This window comes from Rhinopithecus bieti, unplaced genomic scaffold, assembly GCF_001698545.2.
Source record: "Rhinopithecus bieti isolate Rb0 unplaced genomic scaffold, ASM169854v2 scaffold_29034, whole genome shotgun sequence".
NCBI classification, from domain to species: Eukaryota; Metazoa; Chordata; class Mammalia; order Primates; family Cercopithecidae; genus Rhinopithecus; species Rhinopithecus bieti.
The window spans coordinates 886,601-898,429 of NW_016812875.1; the positions used below are offsets into that span (position 1 = coordinate 886,601).

The 11,829-nt window shown below is 46.4% G+C and overlaps 1 protein-coding gene across 1 annotated transcript in view; it reads right to left on the bottom strand.

Moving 5' to 3' along the window:
• The window catches only part of PHF2 (PHD finger protein 2), a 134,111-nt gene extending 122,545 nt beyond the window's left edge, over window positions 1-11,566 (bottom strand). Inside the window, 2 exon segments of the mRNA XM_017847071.1 lie at window positions 2,202-2,267; window positions 11,413-11,566. Coding sequence (XP_017702560.1) covers window positions 2,202-2,230 — 29 coding nt within the window. The 5' untranslated portion in view covers window positions 2,231-2,267; window positions 11,413-11,566.
• Between the last annotated feature and the right edge of the window lie 263 nt (window positions 11,567-11,829).

Consider the following 11,829-nt stretch of genomic DNA (forward strand, 5'->3'; position numbering starts at 1 on the left):
CCCCACCGAAGGGACCCCCGGCCGCCGAGCGGCCTCTACGTCAGCGCCCCGGGTGGCGCCGCCTCCGCCCGCCGGCCTGGGCCGCCGCTCCCGCCGCGGGGAAGGCGGGCTGGGGAACCCTGCGGGGGAGAAGGTGGGTTGGGGGACCCTGCCGGGGAAGAAGACGGGCGGGGGGACCCCGCCGTGGGAGAAGGCGGGTGGGGGGATCCCGAAGGTGGAAGACAGGCCGAGGAGGGCCCCCAAGGCTGAAGGTAGACCCAGGGGTCCGCGGGCGCGAAGGTGAGCTGGGGGAGCCCTGAGGCTGAAAGTGGGGTGGGACCCCGGGGAGAAGGTGGGCGGGGCCCCGGGGAAAAGATGAGTTGGGGGAACCCGGGCAAGGCAGGCGGGGAGACCCGGGGTGCGGAAGCGGAGCCCGCAGGAGAGACTTCCTAGTCGAGAAGGCCGACATGCAAATACTTGGCCCTAACTTTCTTCTGACCCCACGGCGGTGGGGTGTTCCTCCTCCTCGACTGCGCTGCCTCCCTCCTCTGCCCGTTCCCCACTGAGTTTCTGGCTGGGACACCACTTCCCCTTTCCCCTCATTCCCGGCTGGGGACTGCCGCCTCCCTCGCAGGATCCCGCGGACTTCCCTGATGCTCAGCCCCAGAGGAAGAGGACAGAAGCCCGGGCGGGGAGTGCGCTGGCACGGGCGGGTCAGCTCTGTCAAGAGAGAGCTCCCTGGCATTTGAGCCCCCCAGGCCCGTGACCTAAGGGGCGAGGAGTACGGGAACCCTGGCCCCCGTGTCCAGGGAGCTGAGCCCCCACGGTGGGGAGGAGAAGCGGAGGTGCGCTCTGAGTGGTCACTTGCACCCTTTCTAGAGGCCTTCCCTGCCCCGCCAGCGCTGCATCCTTGGGGCATCCGCGCTGGGCGGGGGCCACATCCCTGCCCGCCCTTCCTACCTCACCGTCTTTCTCTCCCCATCCTCCCTCAGCAAAATCCGCATCATGCTGGGAAATGCGGGCCACCCCTGCTCGGAATTCCAGAATCTTGGGAAGGAAAACCTGGCCCAGTCTCCTAGCAGCATCCATGACAAGGCTCCTTAGCCCCTCGGCCCCTCACCATCACCGCCCACTAGCAGCTGCCAAGGGGCTGTTTGCTCCAGGGCAGCGGCTCAATTAAGGTCCTTACTCCAACTGAGCAAAAATCCGCCCTCACAGTCAGCCACCCACCCCCAACAAGTGACCCCGTGGATACAGACTCAGGGCAGTGCCCAAAGAACTGGGCACTGGGGAAGGAGACAGAGGAAGAAGTAGCTGGCCACAGAGGAAGAGGAAAGAGCAGAAGACCCCCAGCTCCCACACCTCTGGGCTGGCCAGGATGGCCTGCAATAGACCTTCCTACCTGAATTCCGGTTGTCACTGGTTGCCTTCCTCCTGGGTGAAAGGCTGGAATTTTTTTTTTTTTTTTTTTTTTTTTTTTTTTTTTTTTACATACTAAAGTTCTGGGAAAGTGACTCTTAAGCCGTTGTCTACTATTATATAGATAGAATGCTCAGCCTGAAGGTTGAGAGCCCAAAAGGAGGGTTTCAGGTGAGTGGTGCCCACTTCCTTGATGGACACACTCGCTCCCTCGCCCTTACAGCAGTACTAAAGCAGTCAGGTGAGCAGTGCCCAAATGAAGCTGGAAACTTCTAGAGGCTGCTGTGGTGCAGGGGAAGCTGCCCTGATGTGGGTAGCCCCCCATCCCTTAACACTCCTATTAGCCTGTTTACAAACAATGACAGTAGTTTGCCAACATTTAGCAAATGCTTTTACCAGGACAGAGCCCTAGGCTCAGTTCTTCATGAGGTTTCACCAGTACCCAATCAGATATTTGTAAGCACTTAGCAAATGCCTGGGTCATGATGGCTATTAATGCATACTCAGGACTCTCCTTTGGTGCCTTTAGGTATTGGTATTGGTGCCATTTCACAGAAGTGAAAACTGAGGCGCTAAGCAATTCAACACCTAGCTGGACAGAGGATGTCTGCTCCCTGGTGAGACGGCAGAGGGTGGGAGCCAGTGAGCAGCCCTCGGCTGGTCTCCAGGTCCTGGGCCTGTGCTCCCTGCCCCGCAGCCACTGCACAGAATGTGTCTGGAGAAGCTCCGCCTCCCCTCTAGTCGTTCAGGGGTATCCACCCCACCCACCTCCCAGCCCTGCCCTCCAGATGGTCTGTGCCCACCTGCACCTCCTGTGCTCCGCCAGATACATTCCTCTTGTTCAAAGCCCTTCCATGGCTGCCTGTCATCTGTGGGATAAAACAAGTATCATCACAAGCCCACAAGCTCCCTCTGTTTGACTTGTCCCTATGGCTTCCCCTTTCTTTTTCTTTGTTTTCTTCTTCTTTTTTTTTTTTTAATGGAGTTTCCCTCTTGTTGCCCAGGATGGAGTACAGTGTCATGGTCTCAGCTCACCGCAACCTCCACCTCCCGGGTTCAAGCGATTCTCCTGCCTCAGCCTCCCGAGTAGCTGGGATTACAGGCATGCGCCACCACACCCGGCTAATTTTGTATTTTTAGTAGAGACGGGGTTTCTCCATGTTGGTCAGGCTGGTCTCAAGCTCTTGACCTCAGGTGATCCACCCGCCTCCACCTCCCAAAGTGCCAGGATTTCAGGCGTGAGCCACTGCGCCCAGCTGACTTCCCCTTTCTTTTCTCCATCTCCTTCAGGACACGCACCTCCCCACTCCTCCCTCCTTCCCCGCTTCTCTCTCACTCGTCTACTGAGGTACTTATTGAGCATCTACTGTGTCCCAAGCAGTGTTGTAGACACTGAGGACAGTGTCTACATTGGAGTAAAGTTCACATTGGAGTAAAGGGAGACAGTCAATACATACATCAATGCATACAAGATGATTGGGTAGAAAGAAGGGCACTGGCTAGAGGGACGCCCCCCGAGAAGGTGAGCTGGGGGCAAAGGCCAGGATAGGACTGCTCAGAGAGGGCAAGGAGCACAGTGAACTCACTCTTGCCTGGTAGTAAGGAGGGAAAGGCCCCAGAGAGGAGGAGCACGGTGGCCTTGGAAGTTCAGGTAGCATCTTACTGCCTCCCACACCTCATTGCCTTTCAAACTCAATGGCCTCCTCTGCTTAGTAGTTAGCCAACTACTAACTCCCTCAACTACTAACTGCCTGGTGCCTCAGTGCCTGCCCACCACACCCTCCCTGTTGCCCAGGACTCAGCTGCACTTCAGCACTTAGGAGGCTATGCCAGGGTCAAGATGTCCCTACCCATAACCCCAGTCAGACTGGCATTGTGCAGGTGCAGCGTGGGTGGGCTCACAAGCTCCAGGGCCTCCACACACCTGCACCCTGGTGCTGCAATGACAGTGCCACTGCAGCATGGATGTGTTTTATTCCCCTTCCTACCCAGCCATCAGCATAGCCTGCTCCAGGGCCTGTGGTTCACACATTCACTAAACGTGTTGAGTGCAAATGCAGGTTTTTTGGTAAAATTGGGGTTACATATACATAATATAAAGGTTACCATTTTAACCATTTTTAATGCACAGTTTGGTGGTATTAAGTACATTCACACTGTTGTGCAACCACCACCACCATCCATCTCCAGAAATTTTTCCACGGTCCCCAGTGGAAACTCTGTCCCTTATAAACACCAAACCCCTCCTCCTCCAGTCCCTGGCAGCCACCATTTGCTTTTTGTCTCTGAATTTGACTCCTGTAGGCATCTGATATGAGTGGAATCACACAGTATTTGTCCTTCTGTGACCAGTTTATTTCACTTAACATAATGTCCTCAAGTTGCATCCCCATGGTAGCATGAGTCAGAATTTGCTTCCTTTTTAAGACTGAATAATATTCCATTGTATGTATGTGCCACCCTTTGTTTCTCCATTCATCTGCCAGTGGATACTTGGGTGGCATCCATCCTTTGGCTATTGTGAATAATGCTGCTATGAACATCAGCATGCAGATAACTGTTGGAGTCCCTGCTTTCACTTCTTTTGGATATATATCCAGAAGTGGAACTGCTAGATCACATGGTGATTCAATTTGTGTATTTTTTGAGGAACTGCCATACCATTTTCCACCATGGCTATACTATTTTACATTCCCACCAGATTCAATGCACAAGAGTTCCAGTTACTCCACATCTGCATCAACACTGATTATTTTCTGTTTTGTATTTGTCTTGGTTTTTTTGTTGTTGCTGTTTTTGTTTTTATTTGGTAAAAGTCATGTTTAATGAGTGTGAAGTGGGATCTCATTGCGGTTTTGATTTGCATTTCCCTAATGACTAGTGATGTTGAACATCTTTTCATGTGCTTAATGGAGAAACATCTATTCAAATTCTTAGCCTTTTTTTTTTTCTTCTTCTTTTTTTTTTTTAATAGAGAGAGACAGGGTCTTGGTCCATCACCCAGGCTGGAGTACAGTGGTATGATCACAGCTCACTGCAGCCTCGAAATTCCGGGCTCAAGAGATCCCAAATAGCAGGGACTACAGACAGGCACCACCATATCCAGCTAATTTTTTGTAGAGATGGGGTCTCCTTATGTTGCCCAGTCTGTTCTCCAACTCCTGGCCTCAAGCAGTCCTCCTGCCTCAGCCTCCCAAAATGCTGGATTATAGGCATGAACCACCTTGCTTGGCCTCTTTGCCCATTTTTGAATTGAGTTGTTTTCTGGTTGTTGAGTTTTAGGAGCCATTTATATAGTCTGGGTATTAATCCCCGTATCAGATACATGATTTGCAAATATTTTCTCTCATTCCATAGATTGCCTTTTCACCCTGTTGTGTCCTTTGCACAGAAGTTTTAAACTTTGGTAAAGTCTAAATTATCTATTTTTTCTCCTGTTTTGCCTGTGTTTTTTGTTTCATATCCAAGTAATCATTGTCAATCCAATGTTATGAAGCATTTTCCCTAGTTTTCTCTCTCAGTTTTACAGTTTTAGCTCTTACATTTAGGTCTTCGATTCGTTTTAATTTTTGTAAATGATGTAAAGTAAGGACCTAACTTCGTTGTTTTGCATGTGAATATCTTGTTTTCACAGCATCATGTTAGAAATATTGTCCTTTTCTCACTGAAGTGTCTTGGCCCCTTGTTGAAAATCATTTGATCCTATATATGTGAGGGTTTATTTCTTGGCTCTCTATTGTATTTTGTCTGTCTATATGTCTGTCTGAATGTCAGTACCACACAGTTTTGATTACTGTAGTTTTGTACTAAGTGTGAAATCAGGAAGTGTGAGATCTCCAACTTTGTTCTTTTTTTAAAGACCATTTTGGCTATTTCGGGTCCCTTGAGATTCCATATGATTTCTAGAGTGAATTTTTCCTTTAGAAAATTTATTTCTGCAAGAAAACATCGTTAAGATTTTCATAAGGATTGCAGTAAATCTGTAGATTGCTTTTAAGAGATTGGCCTTTTAACAATAAGTCATATAATCCATAGACACAGGTTGTCTTTTCATTTATTTGTGTCTTTTTAAATTGCTTTGAGCAGTGTTTGGTAGTTTTCCATTTTCAGTGTACAAGTTTTTTGTCTCCTTGGCTAAGTTTATTCCTGAGTATTTTATTCTTTTTGATGCTATTATAAATGGATTTTTTTCATAATTTCTTTTTCAGATTTTTTTTTTTTTTTTTAGATGGAATCTTGCTCTGTCACCCAGGCTGGAGTGCAGTGGCATGATCTCGGCTCACTGCAGCCTCCACCTGCCAGACTCAGGTGATTCTCCTGCCTCAGCTTCCCGAGTAGCTGGGATAACAGGCATGTGCCACCACACCTGACTAATTTTTGTATTTTTAGTAAACACACGGGTTCCCCATGTTGGCCAGGCTGGCCTCGAACTCCTGACCTCAGGCGATCCGCCTGCCTTGGCCTTCCAAAGTGCTGGGATTATAGGTGTAAGCCACCGCACCTGGCTGTTTTAAGATTGTTCATTGTTAGTGTATGGAAACAAAACTAATTTTTTTTTTTTTTTTTTNCAGGACTCAGCTGCACTTCAGCACTTAGGAGGCTATGCCAGGGTCAAGATGTCCCTACCCATAACCCCAGTCAGACTGGCATTGTGCAGGTGCAGCGTGGGTGGGCTCACAAGCTCCAGGGCCTCCACACACCTGCACCCTGGTGCTGCAATGACAGTGCCACTGCAGCATGGATGTGTTTTATTCCCCTTCCTACCCAGCCATCAGCATAGCCTGCTCCAGGGCCTGTGGTTCACACATTCACTAAACGTGTTGAGTGCAAATGCAGGTTTTTTGGTAAAATTGGGGTTACATATACATAATATAAAGGTTACCATTTTAACCATTTTAATGCACAGTTTGGTGGTATTAAGTACATTCACACTGTTGTGCAACCACCACCACCATCCATCTCCAGAAATTTTCCACGGTCCCCAGTGGAAACTCTGTCCCTTATAAACACCAAACCCCTCCTCCTCCAGTCCCTGGCAGCCACCATTTGCTTTTGTCTCTGAATTTGACTCCTGTAGGCATCTGATATGAGTGGAATCACACAGTATTTGTCCTTCTGTGACCAGTTTATTTCACTTAACATAATGTCCTCAAGTTGCATCCCCATGGTAGCATGAGTCAGAATTTGCTTCCTTTTAAGACTGAATAATATTCCATTGTATGTATGTGCCACCCTTTGTTTCTCCATTCATCTGCCAGTGGATACTTGGGTGGCATCCATCCTTTGGCTATTGTGAATAATGCTGCTATGAACATCAGCATGCAGATAACTGTTGGAGTCCCTGCTTTCACTTCTTTTGGATATATATCCAGAAGTGGAACTGCTAGATCACATGGTGATTCAATTTGTGTATTTTTTGAGGAACTGCCATACCATTTTCCACCATGGCTATACTATTTTACATTCCCACCAGATTCAATGCACAAGAGTTCCAGTTACTCCACATCTGCATCAACACTGATTATTTTCTGTTTTGTATTTGTCTTGGTTTTTTTGTTGTTGCTGTTTTGTTTTATTTGGTAAAAGTCATGTTTAATGAGTGTGAAGTGGGATCTCATTGCGGTTTTGATTTGCATTTCCCTAATGACTAGTGATGTTGAACATCTTTTCATGTGCTTAATGGAGAAACATCTATTCAAATTCTTAGCCTTTTTTTTTTTCTTCTTCTTTTTTTTTTTAATAGAGAGAGACAGGGTCTTGGTCCATCACCCAGGCTGGAGTACAGTGGTATGATCACAGCTCACTGCAGCCTCGAAATTCCGGGCTCAAGAGATCCCAAATAGCAGGGACTACAGACAGGCACCACCATATCCAGCTAATTTTTTGTAGAGATGGGGTCTCCTTATGTTGCCCAGTCTGTTCTCCAACTCCTGGCCTCAAGCAGTCCTCCTGCCTCAGCCTCCCAAAATGCTGGATTATAGGCATGAACCACCTTGCTTGGCCTCTTTGCCCATTTTGAATTGAGTTGTTTTCTGGTTGTTGAGTTTTAGGAGCCATTTATATAGTCTGGGTATTAATCCCCGTATCAGATACATGATTTGCAAATATTTTCTCTCATTCCATAGATTGCCTTTTCACCCTGTTGTGTCCTTTGCACAGAAGTTTTAAACTTTGGTAAAGTCTAAATTATCTATTTTTTCTCCTGTTTTGCCTGTGTTTTTTGTTTCATATCCAAGTAATCATTGTCAATCCAATGTTATGAAGCATTTTCCCTAGTTTTCTCTCTCAGTTTTACAGTTTTAGCTCTTACATTTAGGTCTTCGATTCGTTTTAATTTTGTAAATGATGTAAAGTAAGGACCTAACTTCGTTGTTTTGCATGTGAATATCTTGTTTTCACAGCATCATGTTAGAAATATTGTCCTTTTCTCACTGAAGTGTCTTGGCCCCTTGTTGAAAATCATTTGATCCTATATATGTGAGGGTTTATTTCTTGGCTCTCTATTGTATTTTGTCTGTCTATATGTCTGTCTGAATGTCAGTACCACACAGTTTTGATTACTGTAGTTTTGTACTAAGTGTGAAATCAGGAAGTGTGAGATCTCCAACTTTGTTCTTTTTTTAAAGACCATTTTGGCTATTTCGGGTCCCTTGAGATTCCATATGATTTCTAGAGTGAATTTTCCTTTAGAAAATTTATTTCTGCAAGAAAACATCGTTAAGATTTTCATAAGGATTGCAGTAAATCTGTAGATTGCTTTTAAGAGATTGGCCTTTTAACAATAAGTCATATAATCCATAGACACAGGTTGTCTTTTCATTTATTTGTGTCTTTTAAATTGCTTTGAGCAGTGTTTGGTAGTTTTCCATTTTCAGTGTACAAGTTTTTTGTCTCCTTGGCTAAGTTTATTCCTGAGTATTTTATTCTTTTGATGCTATTATAAATGGATTTTTTTCATAATTTCTTTTCAGATTTTTTTTTTTTTTTTAAGATGGAATCTTGCTCTGTCACCCAGGCTGGAGTGCAGTGGCATGATCTCGGCTCACTGCAGCCTCCACCTGCCAGACTCAGGTGATTCTCCTGCCTCAGCTTCCCGAGTAGCTGGGATAACAGGCATGTGCCACCACACCTGACTAATTTTGTATTTTAGTAAACACACGGGTTCCCCATGTTGGCCAGGCTGGCCTCGAACTCCTGACCTCAGGCGATCCGCCTGCCTTGGCCTTCCAAAGTGCTGGGATTATAGGTGTAAGCCACCGCACCTGGCTGTTTTAAGATTGTTCATTGTTAGTGTATGGAAACAAAACTAATTTTTTTTTTTTTTTTTTGAGACAGAGTCTCACTCAGTTGCCCAGGCTGGAGTGCGGTGGTGCCATCTCGGCTCACTGCAACCTCCGCCTCGTGGGTTCATGCCATTCTCCTGCCTCAGCCTCCCGAGTAACTGGGACTATAGGCACCGGCCACTATGCCCAGCTAATTTTTTTCTGTATTTTTAGTAGAGACAGGGTTTCACCGTGTTAGCCAGGATGGTCTCAATCTCCTGATCTCGTGATCCACCCGTCTCGGCCTCCCAAAGTGCTGGGATTATAAGCATGAGCCACCATGTCCAGCCAACTAATTTTCATATGTTGATTTTGTATCTTGCTCTTTACTAAATTCATAGGTTTTGGGATGGTTTTATGTCTGTGGACTCTTTAGGCTTCCTATATCTTGATGATCTTACATGATGATATAAGATCATGTCATCTATGAACAGATAATTTTACTTCTTTTCCAATTTGGATGCCTTTTTTTTTTTCTCTCTTTTCCTTTTTCTTGTGTAATTGCTCTGGCAAGGACTTCCGGTACTATAATGAATAGAAGTAGTGAGAGTGGGCATCCTTGCCTTCTTCCTGATCTTACAGGAAATGCTTTCAGCTCTTCACCATTGAGTAAGATTTTAGCTGTCAGCTTTTCACATGTGGCTTCTACTATGTTGAGGAAGTTTCCTTCTATTCCTAGTGTATTTAATTTTTTAATCAAGGAAGGGTGTTGAATTTTGTGAAATGCTTTTTCTACATTAATTGAGATGACCATGTAGGTTTTTATTGCTCATTCTGTTAACATGTGTATTACACTGATTGATTTTTAGATGCTGAAACATCCTTGCATTCTGGGAGTAAATCCCACTTGGTCATGGCATATGATCCTTTTAATATGCTACTGAATTCAGTTTGCAAGTATTTTATTGAGGATTTTGGCATCAATATTCATAAGGAATATTGGTCTGTAGCGTTCTAGTATCTTTGTCTGGCTTTGGTATCATGGTAATCATGGCCTCATCGAAATAACTTGAAAGTATTCCCTCCTCTTCAATTTTCTGTAAGAGTTTGAAAAGGACTGGTACTAGTTTTTCTTTAAGTGTTTAGTACAATTCACCAGTGTAGCCATCTGTTCCTGGACTTTTCTTTGTTGTGAGGTTTTTGATTAGTGATCCAATCTCCTTACTAGTTGTGGGTCTGTTGAGATTTTTTGTTTCTGCATCATTCAGTCTTGGAAAGTTTTGTATGTCTAGAAATTTGTCCATTTAATCTAGGTTATTTTGTTGGCACACAACCAATGCAGGTTTCACAGAGTGAACAAGGCAGAAACATTCCTACCTCCATAGATTCCATAGGCCAGAGCAAGAGACAGGTAACTAATAATTGATAGGGGGTGGAAGATGTTAGAAAGGAAATACCAGCTCGAGGCTGGGTATTTGTGTATTTGTGAAAGATGAGTCGATTTGGTCACTGCATAGAAACTTCGAAGACTGGGCCCCTTCTTGGAGTACCTGGGGAAATTTTTTAAGCCATCTGGGCTTTTCTGACAGATATGAAAGTGACCCTCCTTGTTGACCATCTCTAGGATGGTCCTGTGATGTTTGGATGCAGTGAGCTTGTGGACAAGTCTCTGAGCCAGGTGACCACATTATTTACTAGTATCCAAAAGGGTGCTGTTAATAAAGCACCAGAACAGGGGCAAACTGAGGCTATCCTGGGGAAACTGGGACTGATGTGACCCTCCCTGTAGCCCATACTGGCATCGGTTGAGTTTGTGGGGATGGACATGCACAAATGCTAGGAGTAGGCATGGTTTCATGAGGTCAGGATGGGTCTACACAGGTGCCTCCAGCTGTTTGCTTCCTGAACTGATGGAACTTGCTGGGCACAGCATGGGAAAAGGACATCCTGGTCCACCCCAGGTGCCTGGAATCTGCTTGGATAGCTCCCACCTGCCCCTCTAGGCCGTTTTTCAGAGAGGTTTCCCTGACACCTTCCTCCTACCCCCACCCGTGTAAATCCCTCATTTCCTCTGCATTTGTCCGTCATAGAACTTACTACCACTGCTGTTGCATTTTTATTTTTTCTTGAGTGCACTTTCACATGACTGTCCTTTACAAACTCTGGTGAAGTCCCACAGCCAGTTCAGCACAGGGCAAAGCACATTAATGAAAAGCCTATTTTGCCCCATCTGCGGGTCTTTGGTCAACTTAGCCTGAGCTGTGTTAGGGCCAAGACTGGAGGCTTCCCTGGGGTACAGGGAGGAGTCACCAGACAGCTTGGGACCAAGGTGGGGAGGATGAGGGCAGGGCCGGCAGGCTGGCCAGCAGCAGGCTCCTGGCAAAAAGGCCTCTGCACCGTCTACTCCACAGCATGAGGAGCTAAGTAGCAAAGGACTTTTGTCCAAGATATAGTGAGTAGGGGTAGGGAGTTGGGGCTAACAAGAAATTAGTGCATTCTCAGAAGAACTGAAAGTAGAATAAAACGGAGGGAGGGATGAGAGTCACCCCTAAGGTTAGCGTCCGTCATAAAACACATGTATTCTGCTGTCTGCCCCATGCAATGCAGAGGTGGGTTCCCTCTGAGCAGGGAGAAGGAATCCAGGGCAAGGAGGGGTGTCCTGGAAGGTAGAGCAGACTAGCACTACCTTGGTCCTTGTTGGTGATGATACAGAGGAAGGTAGAGACAGTGAATTATTTCTTAAAATTCTTACCTTTGGCCTGATTGTTTGGGAGATCATGAAACAGCCAGGAGAGACATTAGAAGTTCCCTGTCAATTGAAAAATGAAGAAATTATGGGCAAATTAAATGTAAGAGGAAATGTTCACCCTCACTAGAAATCAAAGTCATGCAAGGCCGGGCGCGGTGGCTCAAGCCTGTAATCCCAGCACTTTGGGAGGCCGAGACGGGCGGATCACGAGGTCAGGAGATCAAGACCATCCTGGCTAACATGGTGAAACCCCATCTCTACTAAAAACTACAAAAAACTAGCCGGGCGAGGTGGCGGCGCCTGTAGTCCCAGCTACCCGGGAGGCTGAGGCAGGAGAATGGCGTGAACCCGGGAGGCGGAGCTTGCAGTGAGCTGAGATCCGGCCACAGCACTCCAGCTTGGGTGACAGAGCGAGACTCC